The 22,710-nt window shown below is 42.4% G+C and overlaps 1 protein-coding gene across 1 annotated transcript in view; it reads left to right on the plus strand.

Moving 5' to 3' along the window:
* The first annotated feature begins 10,854 nt into the window (after positions 1 to 10,854).
* SLC45A1 (solute carrier family 45 member 1) overlaps positions 10,855 to 22,710 on the plus strand; it is a 32,712-nt gene continuing 20,856 nt past the window's right edge. The window contains exons 1-2 of the mRNA XM_039727592.1: positions 10,855 to 11,165; positions 16,472 to 16,623. Of these exons, the coding sequence (XP_039583526.1) occupies positions 11,114 to 11,165; positions 16,472 to 16,623 (204 nt within the window). The 5' untranslated portion in view covers positions 10,855 to 11,113. The remainder of the gene's footprint in view (positions 11,166 to 16,471; positions 16,624 to 22,710) is intronic.

Consider the following 22,710-nt stretch of genomic DNA (forward strand, 5'->3'; position numbering starts at 1 on the left):
TGATGCAGAGGTGGGCATTGTTGTTTCACAAGGCTGTGATTTTTGATGAACAAATATTTCTTGCCTAAAAGGAAGACAAAGCATAAGCTAAACATGAGGCACTTTCTTAGCAATTTTGCATTATGCTTTTGTCACTAGTACAGGAAGTGCCTGAGGGGAAGACAAGGCTGCTCCTGGACTTTCCCGTTTTGTGCTTCCTGTGGTCAACTTAAAATACAGTGCCAAATTATGTTTAGAAAGTTTTTAAAGAGGCAAGGTTAGCAAGAAATTACTTTGAACTTTACATAGGTAGTTGAGAATCACCCTCTACATTTCTGTGTTATTGCTACCTCAGTGAAACTCCTGGTTTCTTTTTGGGAGCAGGGAGTTTCATTGTAAAGAGCAAGCTGATAAACATTATTGTTGGACAGAGCCTTAAAGCTTTAGTCCAAGGTTGTAGTTAGATCAAACAGGCACTGTGACACTTGTGCCAACCTTTTCCTAGAGCTGGTGTGGCATGGCTGTGAGCTGCCAGAGCTGCCCATTACTGTTGAACCTGTGTGCTGGGAAAGAAAAGCACAGGGTGGATAGAATTTGTGTTCTTGTGCACCTCTTGTATATCCCTGCAGTTCTTGCTTTTGAGCTTGTGCAGTGGTGTGAGAATTGTAACACAGCCGTGTATGGGTGTAGGTGCCAGCCTGGTCAGGGAGAGAAAAACAGCAATTTCTCACAGTGGCTTGTGAGAATTTTTGAGCAGTTGTAAGAATCTGATAACTTGTTAGGACACACAATCTGCAGGTGATGTTTTTCCACTTTGTCTTTCTGTTTTTCTCAGACAGTGTATGAGAAAGATGGTTTTATTTCAAGATGGTTTTATTTCAAGATGGTTTTATTTAACTAACCAATCAAGCAGAATGTATGGTATCAGTCTATATAAGCTGAAGAATCCTGCGTATTAAACCTTCTTTTTTTCCCCTTGCAATTCAATCTCTGCTCTGTTGTTGTGTCACTCCTGGCTCGTGTGGGCACGGAGCTGAGGGATGGGCAGTGCAGAGTGAGCCATCAGGTGCCGCTCTCAGGTGAAGGCGAGGGCAGCGTGGGTGAGCAGGCTGTGCTGCAGACTCGTGGGGAGAGCAGACCCAGCCAGTCCTGGTCTCTAGCACCGCACTGTGGTGTGCAGGACTCAGCATGTCAGAGCTGCTCCTTCCTGCTTATTCATTGCCAGCCCAATGCTTTGGGCCATTGCTTGCTGCAAACCACAAATGCTAAGAGACAGCTCTTCTAGAATCTGTTTCATGTCTGAAGAGCTGATTGACAAGATGGTTGGTATTTTCTGTGTCACGATGTGTACTCTAGCTCATATTGCTTATTTTCAGTTCAGTCTGCCTTGAGTTGCAAGCACAGCTATTGAGAGTATGAAGGCACATTTCAAAGGCATGCCTAATCTCTCAATAGAGCTGTAATTGTAGAAGCTGCTTTTTAAAACAGGCATTCTCTGGCAATTCATGCCAAAAATGTAACCAGAGTTGGCTATTATACTGTTAAACACCAGGGTTTCTTAATCAATCTGGTCACAGTTTACTGCCATCATGCTGTTGTTACTAAAGATAAGTAAAAGCACATTATGTACAGTAGTGTTGTAGTATGATCCTAGATTCCACAAACTTCAGAATTTGGAGCACTGCATTCTGCCTCTGGCTCCTAACCATCTTTTTGCAATCTGAAAAATTCATTCGAAAGTAGTTTTACTCTGATTTCATCACAACAGGGGTGAATGGCCCCTTGATGATTTCTGACAGATCAATAAAGCTTTGCCTTCCTGCTGATGGGAAATAATCCCCATATGAAACCAAGGACAGAATGTGTTTTGTAGATGTGCCCATGCCCTTCTGGCCTTTTCTGGGAATGCATGAATAATAAAATTAACTTCTCACATGCAGCATAGCCATGATTGTGGAACAGCCTTTCATTTCCAGATTCCACCTACATGCTAGCATGAGCCACTTGGTAAAAAGAAGGGGCATTAAAGACTGGACAGGAATAAAACTCTAGGAAAAATTAAGATTACTTTTCACTTGCTTAGAGTGTGCACTGCAGTATATGACTGTAGCATATGTATAGAAATTATATCCTGTTTGGGTGATGCTTATTTTATTAGTTGAATTTGGTATCCAGAAAGAGATTTAACACTGATATGCCTTTATTAGTGCTCAATTAAGTTTTTAAAGGGGAAAAATCAACCTAGAGAAAAAACAAGCTAAGGTACCTGGAAGACCTTTACAGATCTCAGTCTCTTGGCTAACACAGGATTTAAACAGCAGCACCCACAGAGGTTTTTAGAACAAACCAGCATATGATGGTATATGCCAACACAGGTGTTTTAAAATGTTTCATTGTATCCATTCTTAGGTGTTACCAAATGGTGGATAATATTAATCTTTGTAATCAATAGTTTTGAGTATTTATGCTTGTAATCATAACAGTGTGGGGGTTTATTTGCTGTCACAACATCAGTTAACTGTTGTTTGCATTCAGTTGTGTGGCAATAGGCTGGTGGAAATATGTCCACCATGTATGTGTAAAAGTAAATATGGCTGGTGAAACTGTGTGTTTGTCCTCATACCCTGAGCCTCACCTCTCTCCTTCTTACAGTATCTTTTTAATCAGCTGACAACAGAGTTTGTGTCATAAAGCAATCAGTCTCAGAAATAGTTTTGGTCTTGTAGGAATCCTGACAAAAGCCTGCGGTGTCCACACAGATGGTCTGGAAAACGAGTCACTTGCTGGTTCTGCTGCTAGACTCACCCCCATAGAGGAACAGTTCTGTAACTTTTAAATAATTGTTTGTGAATCATGTGGAGGGTGTAAAGGGAGATTTATGGCACTCATTTTCATGCCAGTGCTTTTCCCTGACTCTAATAGGAGTTCAGTGAATGGTAGTCAAAGGAGAAGAGCACTTTCATCAACTTCTGCAAGAGCACTGAGATCTCACAGAGAGTAGAAGTGGCACAACATGACATTTCTTTGCTCTCTCTTTCTTGTTGGATTTTTGTGGCTTTGTGTTACCTTTTCATGTCAGTATTCCTTCCCTTAATCCATGGACTGTTATTCACATCTTGATTACTACACTTTGTCCGTGATTTTACCTTGTAAGGCTTGTGCACTCTCTTATGTCTCAACAGCAGTCTCAGCACAACAGAGTTGAGGCTGCACAGCCAGGCTTTGGATCACAGCCTAAATCACTTTGCTGAGTCTCACAGAAAGCTCAAGTGGTGTCCCCACCATCCTCTTCATTTTAATGGGGTCTGCACTGTGGGATGAGCAGGAGACCTCTATGCTCTACAGAGGTGAGGTTTCTTCAGGCTCTTTGCAAAATATATTTGATGTTTGTTCTGTGCTGCTGCTCCTCTATGCTCTGAAATTTCCCTTCTGAGAAGGTTCAAAAGATGAGGGGCAGTGTCCTAACAGGGCACAGCTCATTTCTGTCTCTGACGTTCTACTCTGCCCACTTGTTTGCATGGGAGCATGAGCCACTGCCCTTTATTTGGTGTCATCAAACTGTAATGATTCAGCTCTGAGAAGCTGGATTTACAGTCAGCCAAATGAAACACACAAGTACATGTAAGTTTGTAAAGCCGAGGGCTTGTCCTTGTGGTTTTTAGAATAAAATATGCTGGTATGTTCTAAAAGCCACCGTGGGTGTTGCTGTTTAAACTCTGTGTTAGCCAAGAGACTGAGATACATGGAATTCTTGAGTAATATGGCAGATACCCGCTGTTACAAGAAATCCCACTGACAAACTTTTTATTGTGTCATGGTCTTTTCTGAGTAATTGTGAAAAAATTGAAATCTCTTTCACTTTGTACATGATCTAATGAGCAAAATTCTAATTCTGCTTGCATTATTTCTGTGACCTGAGGTCAGTACTTCTTTTACATAATATGAATTTATGAATGCAGTACTGTAATAGCCCTTTCACATCTCAGTTTCAAAATGTAGCATGAAGTGATTTGGTGGAATTAGAATGGAGTAATCTTGCAGCAATATTGTTAAAGCACTCTGTATCATATTACCCATTTGCAAGTTTACAGTGGTGATGTTTCAGTCTTCAAACATAGCTTAAAATGCTGTTTGACCAGGATAGAATATGATATAAGATAGTTTGTATAGGAAACTACTTTCTTTGCTAATGTAATAGTATTGACTTGGGAGAGAAAATTCTGCTTACTTGACAAAATATATCCATAGACATACATGAACTTGAAGACTTCTGATCACTTTGAAGTGAAGAGCCTGGTCTGGCTGATCAGGCCTGATCTGTAAAAACCTGATTTTTGCCTGTCTCCTAGAGAAGTCAGGGCTCTACTGCTATGGGTTGCTGGGAATGATAAAGTTCTTAGCCAGTGGTGAGGACAGTATTTGCAGCCGGAATATCTGGCCCAGGAATGTTCCCATCACTTTTATGAGGAAGAGTTTTGAGTCTTGTCCAGGGATTTTCTGTGCATCACTGACATATGTGGCTGTTTATAGACTGACCATTTAAAAGAAATCTGCGTTCTCCAGTCAGATCCTGATGCCACCTTAGGTCAATGAGCTTCTTTAATGAGAAAAAGCTTCTTTTTAGCTTCTTTAATCTGGGAATCAGATACATGCTTGCTATCTCAGAAGGGTGCACAGGTTACTCACCAGTTTGAATGGGGCTCACATGCTTTTAACCAGCTGTGGAACAAGTACTGCTTAATTTGTGTAGGCAGCTCCAAAGGTGGAAGGTTTGGATAATTCACAGCTGCTCAGTCAGCTGTGGTTGTGATTTTTGTTGTCCACTGTCAAGTCCAAACCCCTCCCTGCACTCCCAGGTTGGGATTCCCCAGTGTATGCTGGAAATGGTATGAGCTTGTGTCTTTGAGGTTATGAGATCTCCCAGACTCTGCAGGCACAGCAGTCTCTTCAGGTCCTAGGGTATTGTTTAATCTGTGAACAGCATATTTAGCTCAGGAAGAAACAAAGCAGGGAGGACTTGCCTGTTCAAATACAGAGTTGTGATCCGGAGCTGGTTATCTCGGTTTCCTCGGTAGCCAGTGGAAAGAAGCAGGTGTTGCTGAGATGTGACTCATCCCATCCAAAGCAGTGTCCCAACAACCATCTGACCACTCAGACCATCACAAACAGTGTAGTACAAGTTTCATCAGAGCAAGACTTATTCATGCCAGGAGTAAATAATCCACATTTCCTTTACAAGCTCAGAGCATCTTTGCCATTAGTTAAGAATTACATTATGCTTATTTTACCCATGCATATTTCGCTTCACAATAATGGTTTGATTACTTTTATGGTGGGTTTTCATAGTCTAATCTCTGTTCCTTATGTTAATTGAACTGAGAAAGACATATGCACAGGTTAAGGAAGATTTTTGGCTATTTATAATGGAATAGATGTCCAAGTGTCTGTCCACGTGCATTCATTCTTTATGTGAGTGTGAAACTGTAGGTTTGCCATTCATAGCAAGTCAAGAATAACAGTCTCATTCCTGTTAAACAGTTGTTTTTATTTTACCCCTGTGCTGGCAAAAGCAGCTTCTGGAAGACTGAATTTGAATAGGGTCTCCACTACTTCAAGCAAGAGAAATTTTGTGTCACAGGAAACTGCATGCTTATGGCTCTATCTCGTTTTCAAATGTGCCAAAAAGGATGACATTCATGGATAGACTCAAGAGATTAACCTTTCTCTGTTAGCCATTCTTGGTAAGCAAATCCTGGAAATATTCCTCTTTCAGGACCTTTGCGGAATACTTTTACATCTAATGTTTCTTTTAGAATATGAAACCAGACTGGTAGAATTGCTAGAGTGTTAATTTACTACATGGTCTCCTGGAGGAAGAGGGAAAAAACTGGAAAGCAGAAGTCTCCCACTGGAATCTTGGCTTGAGGTGAATAGATGAATGACAAAATCTTTGTTCTGCAGTAGGGCCTGTCTGACCTTTCCTTTCCTGTTGAGTTGTGAAACAACAAAGTAAACATTTAACTGAATGTGGCAGCCTGAGACAATTGGCCCTATTGTAGGAGGAAGCCAGTCCCTTTACTCTGCATAAATTCTCTTTGCTGGCAATGCTAATAGAGCTGCAGTGGAAGAAAGCCAGGCCTTTCTTTGGGCAAGACCCAAGTTTAAACAGAAATACAAGTAGTGTGTGGCTTGGTCCCTGAAAGTGTCCTGGATGCAGCAGGGGTGTTGAGGATCACCCATGGTCAGAGGACTTTCAAAAATATTTTGTTTGTAGCATAGGAAATCAATTTGCAATACTGAAGTTTTCAAAGTCCTGCTATGAGGCTTGTTGGGAGTGGTTGGATGTGATTTCTTTACTAATAGAACAATGCCAGGATGGAATTGCTGAGATGTATTCCTTGTACAAAAAGGAATAATCTCCAAACTGCTTTCCTCGATTTCATGGCACTGTCATGACACTGCAATCCCAGCTGGGGTGAGCCTGAATAAACCCACGAGTTCTAAAATGCTATAAATGTACCTGAACTTAATGTTCATCCAACTCAATGTATGTAGTCTGTTCCCTTCTTCCAGGCTTAACAGTTCATACCAGCCTTCATCTGTGCCTTGTGATGATTTGTCCCAAGGCTGGAGTCTGCATAACCTCCTGAGGAAGCCCTTGCTTATACTCACTACCCTGCACTACCCCTACAAGCTTCCTAGGACATGTCTTGGGGATTTATTGAAATTTTAGGGCCAGTAGACCTGGCCCAGTTCTCACATCTTCTGTTTTGTGGACCTCCATTTGAGTGAGGATGGACTTCAACAGCTGGACTTGGATTGTAACTCAATTAAGGATTTTTTTAGGTATTTTAAAGTGGGTAGTGCACAACTATTACAGTGTAGAGAAACCTGTTCTCCTCTGTGGGTTAAAATGGACCACAATGTTGTTTAAAGAGAAAAGGAATCTAAACAGCTGAACTTTTGAGATGTCCAATATTTAGCAGTTAATGTTACAGCCTAAGGCTTGCTGAAAGCACAGACAGGACAAAGGCACTCCTTTGTGGTTTTCTCCTCTCTAGCAAGGTGATTAATTGCTGAAGTACAATATTGATCAGGACTGGGCATGGAAACACCATCTTGCCTTTGCTTGTGTGGATGAAGGATTGTGGGGAAAGTTGGTATTGTCAATTAATGCCTAAATACTGCACCTTACAATCTTTCCTGCCTGATTGCTCTATTTTTGGGGAACTATCTCTAAACCCAGAGTGTTTTACAAAGTCAGGGAAAAAAAACAACTAGTGAATTTGGTTTAGAGGCTATAATGTAGAAGAGGAGTCATCTCACAGGGAGAGAGTGAAAAAATCTCATCCTTTTGTGTCCTTGGGGAAGGAAGGAGGCTCTTGGTTGTTCTTGCTAGGGGTTACCTGAGTGCAGTGTGGCATTGTCTATCTGTGTGTGACCCCTCTGTGTGTTCAGCACTGCAACTCCTGTTCAGTGGTATTGCTCTTTCTCTGACACTTTCAGGGAGATAATCTCTCTGCTTTAGACTTTCATCCCCAGAAGATTATTTTAACTTGTCCAAATGTAACGGAAGACAGTGCAGATGGGATGTTTAAAAGCTATTGTTCCTCTGCTTCCCTCGTGGGAAGGGTTCTTGGTGTCCTGTTGGCAAGCAAAACACGCTCCTCTTTTTTATAGAAGCAAAATTTATGATTCTTCTGGCCTGTTTAAATTCACTCTGTCTTTCTGGAGTTCATCCAACCCGAAGTTTTCAGACTTGAAACAAAACACAGGCATTGGTTTGTTTAGCTCTATCTCAAGTATGGAAGTTTAAAGCTGTTTTTTGTTTTTAAATAATGTTTTGCTTCCCTAAATAAGGAGGTTTGTAGGACTGACTCTGGGGCTTTTTTTTTTTTTAAAGCATTAAAAAAACTACTTGCAAACTGTCAGGATCTAAGATAGAATATATATGTAGATATGAACAAAAAGTCTTTCCTTTAAGAAAAGTATTCAATTCATTATTTCTAAAGGCAATGTATTGAAAAAATGAGGATGATTTGTCACTAGTGCTTCTTCCTGTGGGGTGATTGTACAGTCATTTGAAATTTATCAATACTGTCTGGGTTTCTTCCTGAGGATTTTATCCAGCTCACACTTGCTCTTTGCCTCCAGAAGTGACTGTGTAAAACTTCAGGTGTCTGTGGTGTCAGATCACAGCAGAGTATCCCATTAGTCTTCTCCAGATTTAAATTCTAATGATTTTCTTTTTCAAGATCCACCTGTCCAACAAGTTTTGTTACTTAAAAAAAAAGTCAGCTCTGTAGAGGTTTGACGTGTGTATAGCTTTTCAAAGAAAGCTTTTGGAATCTCAAAACACTGAGGCAGACAAGAGGCAGGTAAAGGTCTCACCTGCACAGAGTTGCTACAGGGAGGGGGATTTGGGTCAGAACTGTGTAGAGGTGGGAAGGAAATAGCAGAGGGCCTGTCCTCTCCTGCAGCTCTTCTGGAGAGGACAGAGGGGATGTACAAACCCAGAAATTTCAGGATCATTTTTCACTCCTGCCTTTTTCCCAGTTTTCAGCAATTCAGCCATCTGTGTGTGTATTCAGCTTCCCTCCAGAAACAGCTGCTCTCTGCTGCCCTGAGGAGCTCTGCTCTGCTTTCTGTGGAACTCTGAACAAAGCCATTGCTTTGTTCTGTCTCCCGCAGTTGTAAAAAAGAATAGTAATTTTAACACCCTGCAAGAGGTTTATGCAAGCCTAAAAAATGCCTTTTGGACAAGAGTACTATGCTGTTATTTCTTCAGCTGGTTTTAACTGTAATAAACTTTTCACAGCAGCTGCATTCACACAGGCTCAGGATAGACAGTACTGATCACACTGGATGTAATTAGAATTAAAACCAGATACAGACTCCAGGTCCATAACTGTTCCTTTGAGGGAAACCCTGAGATTTTGGGAGTGGGCTTTATACTCTTTTTTTCCTCTCCAAAGGTGTACATATGTGTCAATGCTACCTGAATTTTCATGGAAGGAAATAATAGGATACTAAGGGAAAAAAGAAGGGGGTTAGTTTCATGTTTCTCTTGTTAACAGGAGGAGATTTTTGCTAGAAATGAGAACTCAGGTTGTGTGAAGTGAATTTTTTTCCTCAGCAAATACTATTGCTTTGAATAAAAATTTCTGTGTTATCAGACCTCCTATTTAACATCTCTGTATGTCCTAATATTTACGTAATAAATAACCATTAAAATGTAATAGTTCTCTTTAATTCCTCTGGTAAGAGCATTTCTTGGGAAAATAAGATGAATGACAAAGTAAGGTACTTGAGTGTCAGAATTTTGTGTCTCTTGTTTCTCAACACTGCCTTTTAGATGGGTGTTTCAGTATTTGGTGAGGGTGAATACAATCCCATCTATGAAAATTTCTGGCAAATTAAGAAGAAATGTAGTCTTAGATATTCTTATTTTCATATACATTTTGGAGGACAGGGAGCTGTTGCGCAAGAATGCTCTGAATCAAACTTTGTCAGGTTTGTCTCTCCACACTTTTAGTCAGCTGGTTTGTGAGCAGGTGTGGTGGCTGCTGTGTAATTACACAGGAGTCTGCTGTGACAGGAAGTGGAGAAGGGTTTTATTGCCAGGAGCTGAGGACAGCAGAGAACTGCAAATCAGGCAGGACCTGCAAAATCCGTTTAAACTTGGGTCCCACTAATTCAGCTACTCCCAGAGCTGCTTTCTCTGATGGGTCAGCAAATTCTGTTCTCTATGAAAATGGCAGCACAAAAGCTGCATGGTGAGTATTCAGTATTTCATCCTGGGTCCAAAGAGCATCCTTTTCCTGCAAGGACACATCAGGTAGAAGTCAGTTTACAAAATCAAAATGACACAAGTGTAGCATTAGCAGGACAAAATTAGGTGGTCAGGAGAGATGCCCACTTTCAGTACATGCCCCTCTCTCTGTAGCAAAAAAGAAGATAAAATTAGAAATAACATGTGGTTAATGAGCTTCATGTGTTCTGTTTGCAAACACACACATAGAAGTCACAAGAGTTTGTCTCAGGGTCACATCCAGTTGTGCCACTTTGAATGACATTCATTCACGTTCATTTGGCTCCAAATAATATAGTTTGATTCATGTTCATCCCCAGTGCAAAATACTCGTGTTATTTCCATATAAAATTGATGGCAACAAAGTGACACTGCAGTCAGCAGATCCCTTCTCATTCTTGCCCCAGCATTTGACCAGCATTCTTACTGGATATGCAGTGTGTGTTAATTAGCATTAGCTTTTTAAAATATATGTAATATATTGTCTCCCAGACAGAAAAACACAAATTGTTTCTCAGAAACCCAGTAATCAATTATTTGATTATTTTTGTGTAGGACAAGTAGTCTTTTATTAGGATTATATGCTCATACTTCATTGAATGTGCAGATTTAATCTATTTTATGATTAAACCCACAAATCCCATTTAATAGTGGATGTCTAACAGTAAGTAGCTATGCCATTTTATGGCTAATATCCAACATGAGAGTTAATAGTAAGGCACACTTGTACCTGTTCCACAGTGAAGACTAACTTGAATATTGCCTGTAAGGCAGGAATCACTCACTCTGTGGGGAACATGGTGAAACATTGTTGGAATGGAAAAGTTGTTTTGCAGTGATTTTGCTAATTATTGGTTAATTTATCTGCTTAGTTTCAGAATAGGTCTTTTCAGACTAAAATGTCCATGTAAAACATTTATTGCAAATTCCTGACAGTCAGTTCTGGTCCTTTTATGTTACAATATTTCTTTGTTGCAAATAATATGTGTGCTTGGTTTGAAATGGCATTTCAGTGATTTATTTGCTGGTTCTTATTACCAAATATAACTCCACATTAGCATAACTTTTGAGTTACACAGTTTATTTGTATTTTTGGGATCAGGAAATCTTGAGGGGCTTTTTTTTTGTTGTTGTGCTGGTTGGTTTGATTGTGTCTTCTGTGGATCCTGTCCCCCTGAGTGTGCTGACACAGTTTCAGCAGTTTATCCATTGGACGTTGCAAATAGGGCAGAAGGTGAAGCACTGAGGTGTTCTGTAAACTCTGAGTGACATGGTGGAAATCAACGTGGCTGAGTAAAAACCTGTTATCCAGCTTGTGAAAGCATGAGTCACATGGGACCTGAAGGAGGATTTGCTGCACTGGGATTATTCTCCAGTGAGTATTGTGCATATTGTCCAGTTTGCAAAGCTCAGGAGGCAGCAGTGGCAGAAGCCAGAGGCTCTGTCAGCTGTCCAGGGAACTGAGGTGTTAGCAGTTGAGTGGTACATATTATATTTATGTAGAATATGTTCTGCTCCCAACAGTGGCAGTGATTTGGAGCCATATTTGATGGTTTAACTAATACTCAAAAGTGGAAACACAATACAAGTTTTAGAGATTAATTCAACAAAACCAAATCCCCAAAACCTTCTGCACAAAACCAAACAAACCAAGCACTTTAGTATGAAATATTAATGCTGTGACCGTAGTATGAAAATAAACAGTTAGTAGAAAAATAAACAGTTACCACATTTGCTGATATATTAGAAACATAGCAGTAGCAATAGACAACTGGTTATGAGCAGCTACATTTATTACATTTTTTGGTATGTTAGTCTTTTGGTTTTGGAGATGAAGGGTTTCCTCTTGGAGGAGGGAAGCCACAGGGCTATCTGTTTCTGTTTTACAAACATGTTCCTTTTATTCTTCAGGCAAATACAGTAATACCAACTCTGCTGGATGGTTTTAAATTGACATAGGGTTTCCAGAGCAAGACAAAAATGTATGTGGTGTCTGGATTCAGTCCAAAGCATCTTTACTTCTGAACTGGCTTAGGCCAGAGAGACAGGATGTTCCACAGAGCAAAAACCATGTGATTAAAGAACATGAACAAACACAGAGTATATTATTAACAAAACACCAGACTGCATTTCATGTTGGGTTTTCTGGCTGGTGACCCATGGAGTTGACTCAAAAAGTTAACAGAGAGACAAAGGTCCAGTCTGTTCTAACAAAACTAATAATCACAAAAGATTCTCTGAAGCCTTCTCTCCTGTCTTAAAGAGCAGTTCACACAGGTCCTGACAGGGGTATAAATGCATCCCAGTGAGACTCTGTGCTTAGAAATATGTCCTGAGAGAGTGTTACAGCATCTGCTGCAGAAGGGTTTTATCTTGATTCACCATTCTGTATGTGTCTAGAAATTAGGCTCCCTCTTGCCTCCAGGCTCATCCTGCTGTCAACAGTATCTTCATTTCTCCCTTGTGTTCTGACTCACACGCCTGTCAGTGCCATCCTGTCTGTCCTACTTTGTGGCCTCTTCCATTTTCAGGATGTGGCTGAATCCTCCACATCCTGATCAGCAGCTGTCTAGGCCACGATCTGTGTGGGCAGGCTTTGAGTCACTCTGTTTTGTGGTGAGGATGCATGTAATTGAGGCATGAGGTGAAGGGTGTATGGTGTTTGAAGACTTGTGGGGCGCTTGAATAGAAGCTGACAAAAAATGTTGATCATAAGCAGGCAGATAAGATGGAGTAGTCTTGGCTGGTCATGTCTGCCCTTACAGAAGATAATTGAAATAAAATTAATATTTTTTGCAGTTGTTGATAGAGTTGGGAGATTTTGCTCCTTAGCATCTGCATGCCTTTGACCCCAGAACCTGGAGAGATCCATGATTCTTCGCAGTGTGTTTCACTTGCTGTATTTTCTTGAAGAATCAAAGAAACCTGTTTATAAGAAGTAGAAACAGATAGCCCAGAGGAAACCTGGGCTAGAGGAAACCTTCACTCTGCCAAAGTTTCTTCAGGAAATTCAGTCAGTGTTGGAGTGGCTGTCTCCCATCCTGTCCACACTGGTGCCTTTTCCTGGGAGGCTGCAGCTCTGCTCTCCTCTGCTAGCAAAGGGCTGAGGTGCCAATGAGTGTGTATGAATCCTGGTGGTGTTTTACCAGACCTGCATTCTGCTGTCTGGGAAAGGCCACATCAGGCCCATTTCCATTCACTTTTCACAGAAGATTACTTTATTACAAATGAACTTACGTATTTGGGGTCTTCCTTCTCAAGGTTACACAAACACTATAATTATTTCCATTGGTATTTAACACTTTTAACCAAATGCAGAGCTGTAGCTGCAGTTTAATTCCTCTTTAGCGTTCCAGGCACAATATATTAAACATGCATTTTAGCCGGGGGGAAAGGAGCTGTGGAAGCGGTGGGTGTCAGATCCCTGGCAGGCAAGGCTGCTGTGGAAGATGACAGCTTTCCCTGCAGTGCCCAGAGCAGCACCGAGGAGCTCTCTCCTCCCTCGCAGAGAGGACAGCTGCCTTCCCACCCCATCCCCGCTGTTAGTCAGCAGATGCCCTCCGCTTTTCCGGATCCAGAGCAGAAGATATTGTTAAAGCGCTTCCTCGCTCTGCTTTGTTAAGTAATTCTTGGTTGTTAATGCTGAAAGGGAGATTTTCCCGGGGCGCTCCGGGCAGGAGATGGCTTTGAAAGCAAGGAGCGCTCTGTGGAGCAGCACGTCCCAGGGTTCCGGGGGTGGCCCGGGGTGCGAGCCTGAGTCACGAAGCCGCGGAACCGGGAGGGCCGGGCCGGCAGCGCCGCCGCTGCCTGAGTCACCCCGGCCCAGCGGGGCAGCGGGGGCCGCTGCAGCCTGCAGGGAGCGATCCCTGCCGGCGGCACCCGGGGATCGTTCCCCGAGTGTGGGGAGCGGGGGCTGCCTCCAGCAGCCGCGGGGCCAGCGATGGGGGGTCCCCTGCGCTGAGGAGGCCGCGCCTCGAGGGCCGGGTCCGGGTCTGGGCTCACAATCCAGGGCGGTGTTGAGGGGCTGGAGCGTGTCCAGAGGAGGGCAACAAGGCTGGTGAGGGGTCTGGGACACAAATCCTGTGAGGGAGAGGCTGAGGGAGCCGGGGTGGTTGGGCCTGCAGAGGAGGAGGCTCAGGGCAGCCCTCATCGCTCCTGACAGAGCTGGGTGGTGGAGCCTGTGCTGTGAGGGAGAGGCTGAGGGAGCTGGGGTGGTTGAGCCTGCAGAGGAGGAGGCTCAGGGCAGCCCTCATCGCTCCCCACAGAGCTGGGGTGGTGGAGCCTGGAGGAGGCTCAGCACAGCCCTCATCGCTCCCCACAGAGCTGGGTGGTGGAGCCTGGAGGAGGCTCAGGGCAGCCCTCATTTCTCCCCACAGAGCTGGGTGGTGGAGCCTGGAGGAGGCTCAGCACAGCCCTCGTTTCTCCCCACAGAGCTGGGATGGTGGAGCCTGGAGGAGGCTCAGAGCAGCCCTCATCACTCCTCACAGAGCTGGGGTGGTGGAGCCTGGAGGAGGCTCAGGGCAGCCCTCATCGCTCCCCACAGAGCTGGGGTTGTTTATCCTGGAGAGGAGGAGGCCCAGCACAGCTCTCATCGCTCCTCACAGCTCCCTGCCAGGAGGGTGCAGCCGGGGGGGATCAGGCACAAGAGGACACAGCCTTAAGCTGCTCCAGGAGAGGTTTCGGCTGGACATCAGGAAGAAATTCCTCACAAAGGGTGGTCAGGTGTTGCAATGAGCTGCCCAGGGAAGTGGAGTCACCGTCCCTGGAGGTGTTTAGGAAAGACTGGATGTGGCACTCAGTGCCATGGCCTGGGTGCCAAGGTGGTGCTGGGTCATGGGTTGGACTTGATCTCGAGGTCTTTTCCAATTGTTTCTGTGATTGTCTCTCTGAGAAACTGTATTCAGTTGCAGGTAATTGGTAGTGCTCTGGTTTCCCGTGGCTTTCTGCCTATTCATTTGTGTTGGGTCTGCACAACTGCTTTATAAACGTGGAAATGTGCTTGGGAGCTGATGAGCTTCCAATGCAAAATAAAACCTACAGTGCTTGTAGATCTCACACACTAGAACTGTAGGGCTTTCTGTGGAGCTCTGGTTCAGGTTTGCATGTAGTAGTGAAATTAAAACTTGGCACTACTTTCAGGCTCATTTAGAGAAATTGTCCCTAGGTTATGTAACAATTAAAGGACCAAATTATCCTTCAGTGCTTGCATTCTTCAAAAAAAGGCAAATATTTTAGAATCCTGTAGCAGTCAAGAGGTACCAGTGAAGTCAGCTGGCCTAGAAATTATTTCATGTGTCCTTGGTATGAAAATGCATTGAAGTTTCACAACAAAAAGGCAAACATAACTTACTGTGACCTGTTTTCTAGCCTTGGGACAAGATTAAATTTGAACTGGTGACAGGTATCAGAGTATTTGCTTAAGCAAACAGAGTAAAAGTTAAGTCTTTTGGAAGGTTCAGTCACCCATTTCTGCATGATTTGCATGATAAAATCTCAAAGAGTGGAATAGAAACACTTTTCATATGTAAAGTAACAATCATCAAGTTCTTCCAGAATGTTCTATCTTCCTACTGAAATGTTCTGCAGATTTTTCCGTAAGTTAGGTGGAGTAAAAAGGCAAATTTATCATCTTAAAGGCAGTTTTCTGATGGTATCCCAAACAGATTAAGCTACAATTGCATTTCCTTAATCCAAACATTTTGAAAGTAAAATTGCTTTTACTTGAAGTTCTGTCACTACTGATGCCACAATATTTTGTTTACTAGCAGAGCAGTTCTAGTCAGAGGCCACAAGTAACATTTTTTTTTGGTCTTTTTGTCTCTCCTTGCAAATCCTCTCAATTTCCTAATGACAAACTTATTCCTGTTTTTTAATAAATTTTTCATGGTGTAGACTTAGAGTTATTTTTAGCTATTTCTTGGCTATTGTCCCCAAATACTTAAGAGAGGTCTTAGTCCTGGATTGTCCTGTTTGTGCTTCTAAAGATTAGTTTTTTTCTCTGACCTCTGAAACGTCCTTATTTTTTCAGTGACTTGCAGATAATGAGCCTTGGCAATGAGATCTTCAGATGTCTCGTGGGGCTCCAGGATGCTGATTCAGTAATATCCCACTTTTAGTACTACTTTTTAAATGTCACTCTGAGTTTGTTTTAAGCTGTGACATGATACGCATCATCTCTTGCATTCCAAAAAAGCAATAACTCTGAGAAATACCTACCTTTTCCGTGTTACTGTTGGGAGATTTTACCCTATGAATGTCATAATGGACAATCTGATTATTACAGACATTTTCATAGGTGGATGCATTTGTTTTTATACTAATAGACTTTTGATTGTCTTTGTCTGCTGGAAAGTAGGTTGTTTTGGTTTGGGTTTCTTTTCTAGTTCCTCACTGCCTCTCCTGTTATCTGTTTCCCAAGCTGGTTACTTATAGTTGCTGCTATTTTAAGCTTCTTTCTGGCTCTCATTAATCTTGAATTTCCAAGATTGTCATTATGGCATTTGGGATAAATGTTTTCTAATTAAATTCACCTCTTTTGAACTGCCCTGATTTAAAGGATCTGCCTAAGAAAAGGCATATTCTAAATATAATGTCATTGCTAAAGATGCACCTTTTCCTGACACAGATATAGTCAGCAGCTCGAGGTTTGGCTACAAACCTACTTAGTTTCTTGTTTTTCAGGTCAAAGTAACATCCAGTCAGGCTTTGCATGGCATGAGGCAGAAACAGGATTTTCTAGCATGGTGAGTACTGGTAGAATCAACAGGCTGATGATTTCTAATGACCAAGAACTCAGGAGACACTGCATCCTAAACACGAGCAGAAGGGGGTCAGTAATCTGCCAAGTAAATTCTGTTTCACCCCTACATGTTTGAGAGGTGGCTTCAGGGAGGAATTTGGGAAAGGCTCGTTGTGGAATGAATTAATGTGAGCTCTCATGAGGATGGAAAGGAGCACTACCAGGGGGAAGTTCACAAATGGAGGTTGAAGGGGCTGTTTAAAATTATAATACGGGTAGGGATTTAATGATGATGATCATGAGAAGACCTTAAGGGATCATGTAGCAGAGGATGTTTTTCCCTTTAGTACTCACTGATTTCAATTGTAAGCTCTTCTCTCTGTCATTACTTTGTTCAATGTAAACTTTCCCAACTTCTTTGTGTTATTTTTTTTTTTTTTCTTCCAGAGAAGACAGACCAGAAGTGTCTCTTTTACTAGGTTTTAGTTTGCTGTTTTTCCAGCCCATTGTCATTCTTTTTTCCAGGAATAGCTAGGAAAGATCTTGCAAGGTCACAGAGTTCCTCTGTGTTATCTCCTTGGCCCAAGGCAGGATCTAATAACATTAACATGCTCTCAAGCATCCTGGCAGACAATCTTAAAAGTCTCCAGGAATACAGACTCTCCTATGTCCCTAAGCAATTTAAGATAATTTTTAATAGAAATTTTTGCCCACAAACATATAAATGAGAAACAATATCAATAAATAATCTAATATGATTCCATAAATTGTACAGGGGCACTCAGGTTTTGACATGAACAGCAGAGACACAGGTTTATGAACTTGACTGCTGTATTTATGAAAGAAGGAATGATTAAATCATGTGTAGTTTGCTGCAATAATGGTTCCAGGCATGTTCCTTGGAACCAAAGCTCTCTGAGGTGTGGTCTGCTGATGGACAGGAATTACATCCACAGGCCCTCAATCAGTCCCACTCTGCCCCAGGATGGTCAATAAGTGCCACTTTAGTGGCATCCTTTCCATCCTGGCTTCTTGGGTAAATAAAAACAATAGTGTAATGTTCAGTGATGCAGCAGGTGTTTCAAAGACCTCCTCAAGGATGAGATTACCCCGCTGCCTAAATTAGGCATATTATGGAGTTTCAGAAATGCAAAATGTCCAAGCTAGGTTTGAATTGGCTAAGAAAGTTTTGGATTTAAACCATGTTGGCAAGGCCTATGATACCGGCTTTACCAGAATTTTATGGTCTTTTGTTTGTCTGGTGCCTGTTTTGTCCCTAAAACACAAGGAGGAAGGAGCAGAGCAGGAGAGAAAATACAACTGAATGATGCATTTGGTTTGCTGTAGAGCAATCATTTACCTTTGCATTGCTTACTTGTCTGGGTTACCATGACCTGCAAGGGAACATTCCTCTTCCACAGCCAAGGCATTCAGGCAGAGTTAATTGAGCAATTAAATTATCAGGTGATGGAAATAAAAAATCTCATCCACATAGGAGGGTTTAGCAATCTGGCTCCTTTCAGTTTCTGACTTCCTATTATGTAATGTTGTGTTGCTACCCAGGTGCACTCTGTGCAGAACAAAGAGGGAAGCAGCTGTTCTGACTGAAGTTTTAGAGGAGATGACCTCCATGACTTCTGTCAACCTACCACAGAAGAAGGTGACACTTGGGGTTTTCGAGGAGACACTGTGGTTGTGGACAGTCCATTTAACAGAACCTCCCTTCCCAGCTCATCCTTTCTGTGCAGTCTCCCATCAGGAGTTTGTAGCAGTGGCTGAGATAACAAACACACACTAAACCCTTTCTTTCCAGCTGGGTGTGTTGGACCTGTGAAGGGGTGAGAAAAGTTAGACAGTGCTGGGGGGTTTATACAGAATTGCAAATGGAATCAAATTCCATTTGGAGCAGAGTAACAGAGATAATTATTGTCTTCATGAAGATCCATTTGGTGTGGCAAGTAAAGGCAATCTAAAAATGCATCTGTTTTCTGAGAATATTGATGTGACATTTGGCTTTGTCAGCTGTCCAGCTTGGTAATTCTGGGAGTGATACATGTAATAAAAGCACATCAGAATTCTAGATCCTGCTTCCTTTACAGAGCTACCAGTGCACAGATTGTTGTTTTAGCTACAAAATGATAATTGTTAAAAACACACTGGTCCACAGTGTCTACATGTTTCTGCCCTTTTGAAATTCTCAAGGGAAGTTAATTCTGAGGAGAGATCCTGACTCAGTGTTGTCCAGTATGCTTTAAAACTGAGGGAGACTAGCCCTGGTCATCTCTTCTGTTGAGGAAAATGTGTGCACACAAGACCAACATTATGTTAAGACTATGTGCTCCTCTATCTGAGAACTGGCTCTCTAGGCTTTATTTTTGGTGTGATCCATGGAAGGTAAATGGTATGGCCTGACTGTGGTTCATGGACGAGATTTGGTGGCAATGTTTCTCTTTAGGCTTGAGAAGCTGTGCAAAAGCTGCAACAAGACACTTTTATCAAACCTGTTTATCTCCTATCCAACTTGCTCAGAGACAAAATAGTGACAAAAGTCTACTTGTATAAATACACTAATTTAATCTCTGTCCTTCAACTGTGAAATCTGATCCCTGGAACTCTCAGTGAAGACAGCTACTTGATACTTGCAATGTAAATGAGCCTGTATTCTAGTATCTTTGGATGATCACTTTATCTTTGATCAGTAAGTTCTCCCATTTTATTGCCTCATGTAACCTGATCACTTAAGCAAGTCTGGTGCACTTGGATTTTTGATTAAAAAACCAGCTGTGGGAGGTTGGAAGCATTCCCCCCCTGTGCATGGGAAGGCTGTCAGCCTCTTGGCCAATGTGCAAATGAGAGCCAAGGGAATATGGTGTGTTTGAAGGAATTGGCTTCAGGTTATCATGTCTTCTCTCACCATTACACTTGAGAAGGAGATTTTCTTGGCTTTGCAAGAGATGGTAACTTGGCTTGGTGTGGAGTGGATGTGATCTCTGTCCCTGCTGTCTGCAAGAAAGGATTGTTTAGATAGGTTCTCATCCTTATGGCTGCAAGGGACCAGTACTGTCATGGGCTGAGCTCTCATAGAGCACAAGCATCTTCCCTCCATGTTCTCTCTTCCTGTTTGACTAACACATGATTCCAGAGACCATGGTCCAGTGCATGTCTACTGCTTCACTCAGTATCTTATTGCATCAATTGGTCTTTTCTAGCTCTGAAAAACATTTTACTTGTCATTTCAATTTGTTTAGCTTTAATTTTCTGCCCTAGGTTGAAGCAGTGCTTTAGCAACTCTTGCTGTGTGTCTCATGCAGGAATTCAACAGAAAAAAATCTTTAATTAGATTATTGCAACATATTTTTCAGCTCTTAAGTAATTTCTGCCATTCTCCACCCTTTCTCAATGGTATTTTTCATTTTTTTACCCTAGAGCTTGACTCAGGCTGCAGTGTCATTTTCATCTGTTCCTAGAAGGAAAAATACTTCCTGTTGGTTAAAGTATTCCAGGCTGCAATCGGACCCTTCATGTAGCTCAGCCTCAGAAGAGAGGAACCAATTGCTCATTTACCATGTTCAATCTTCAGACATAAAACTGACCTAGAAGTGGCATTAAACTTTCATATAAAATCAAACCCAGGAATTCTCAGCAAGCTCTGCTAGTCCTACAGGCAAAGGGATTATAATATTACTGATAAACTGAGTAACTGTTTACCTGCAAAAATCACTTGTTCCTCATGGGAGAGAGAAATAAAAGGGTAGGGAAGTCAAACTAACAGCAAGCCTGTTTTTATTATACCAGGTGGGAGATTAATTATATTATTTTGACCTCCAATTTTGTGTATAGAAGTCATGGCTCTTGTTGGAGAGACCAATTAATATATCAGAGTATCAGGCTTAATGCAGAAATACCATCCAAAGAGTGTCCAGGTCACCTTTGCTGCTGTTTATTTGCTGTAGCAGATAGTTAATCTCTTTGCTACCTGTTCTGTTTCTCTTGCTCAAGAGCATTAGCAAATGTTTATTTGACAGAATGTTCTGTTCCTCTCCTATTTTTTTTACCTCCTTTGTCCCAAGGGAATTAAGGCAAATCCTAGAGCAACTCCATGGAATCATGCTGCAAGTTGGACTCCAGTCAGAGCAATTTTGTTACTGCTGATGGGGAAAGAGTAGAAAACAATGGGCTGCCAAACAGGGAAGGGCCTTTAACTAAAGAGTAAGAAATCAGAAGAGAGGAGATGCTTACAGCACTCAGACTCACCTGAAAACACTCAGCAAACTGCGTGGCAGGGTGGGTAGGTTATTTACACCAGCAGAAGGAGAAGGCAGACTTGTGAGCAGCAGCAGCCACTGTCCATGCTGGGAACAGCTGCCTGCTCTACCATGGATGCCCTCCTGTTGTTTTGGTGGCAGGCTGGGCTTGAAGGATCTCACTCAAAAATATCCAAAGCCCCCAGTGTTAGTCCCAGAGAGAGGCATTGCTTTCCAGTAGATCAATTAATTCATTTTCTTCCAATGCTGTTCACTCAATGTGCACTGAAAGTCTGGCACATGTTACAAATCCCTATCATTCTTCTATGTACATGAGATGCCAAGCAAGTGGCAGCTGCCAATGCTGGTTAACACTTGAAAATGACAGAAATCCTGGTTGCTGCTGGCAGAAGGGGAGTGGGAAATAATAGGCTGGCAAATGACAGGCTAGCAAATGACTTGTCAGAAACAAACATTTATGTGATACGTGGTTAGTGCTAGAATGCCACTGTCAGAGGTGGACATTTAGGAGGGAAACAAAACAATGATAAGGTGTTAAACCCCCTCATCTCTTTCACTGTGCTCCAGGCAAAGGTAAATTTTACTCATGACCCAACAAATGTTCTCAGATTCGTTCCCACAGGACAATTTGCTGAGCCATGTACTCTTGTCCAGTCAGAATGCCCCTGCTTGTTTCTGTGGTTTGGATTCTGGTGTGTTTAAGGGTTGCTTTGGTGTTTTAGGCAGGCATAGGCCCTGAAAGAGAGCGACAACCTTTGAGACAGCCTGGGGATGTCCTTTTTCTGTTACTCCATCTCTGTCCTTTTCTCTGCTTTCAGTGGATGCAAGAGGCAAGGAAGGCTGCCTGGCTTTGGGGCAGTCCAGGAAATGTGATGGTACCAGTCTGTATCTACACCATGTGGCTGTAATGCATCCCAGCATCTCTGTCCCCATGAAGTATCTGATTGTTTGGGATGGAATGTAGACATCTACATGCAGACATCCAGCTAGTCTCTACCTTGTTGTTAGATATTTTCAGGCAGAAAGAGGATGACAGCCCCTGCCTCTCCTGTCTGACAGGCACTCTGTATGGGTGGAAGAGGCTAAATTAAAACCAGAAGAAGTGGACTTACTGGTTTTTCTTGATAACTGGTGTAAAGGAGAGAAGGGAGCAGCCTGTGCACTGCAATTAACATCAGGTGCTATTGCAACTCAGCCTGTAATGCGATATAGATACAATCTCAGCAGAAAATTGAACGCTGCGCTGAGTCAGAAACAGAGCAGTGCCGGGGTTTGAAGAAAGTAATTAGCCCCAGGGACCCAGTGGTTTCTCATTTCCCCTGTGGCAAACAAACACAGGGAAGTGGAGCAGTATTTCCCATAGGCTTACAAAGTCAATTTAGACAAGGTACAGAGCCAATTTATAAATCAGGGTTTAATGAATACTTAGCAAGAGGCAGGCACACCTTTGGCCTTCCTGTCCACCAACTACCACTTGGTGCCATTCTGCTTTTTTTTGTGAGTTCTGAGTCACAAACTCACTCAAGTTTGTGAGTTCTTGAGCTGAGCCAGCCCAAGCCCCTGCTAGAGAACAGTGCAGCAATGCTTTGGCAGTGTGTGACAGACCTGTCAGGGTCACTGGTCACCACCCTTGCCCATGGCCAGGTGCTGTGACCTGTGCTCACCTCACCACTTGTTCCTGCACAGCAGTGGCTCAACCTTTCCTTGTGCTGCCCTGCACTTGGCCTTCACAAAAGCAATGATTTGAGGTTTTACAGAACTCAATGATTATGAATTCTGCTTTTTTTAAGATCAGAAGCGTACAGAAAAAAGACTCTTGGTAGCCAAGAAAATTTTGATCTTACTAAAGACAAGACGTAGTGGGCTGAAAGCTACAGCTTACAATTAATATAAGAGGCAAAGAATTGAGCTGTTCA

Source organism: Passer montanus, unplaced genomic scaffold (genome assembly GCF_014805655.1).
Source record: "Passer montanus isolate IOZ18808 unplaced genomic scaffold, ASM1480565v1 scaffold62, whole genome shotgun sequence".
Taxonomy (NCBI): Eukaryota; Metazoa; Chordata; class Aves; order Passeriformes; family Passeridae; genus Passer; species Passer montanus.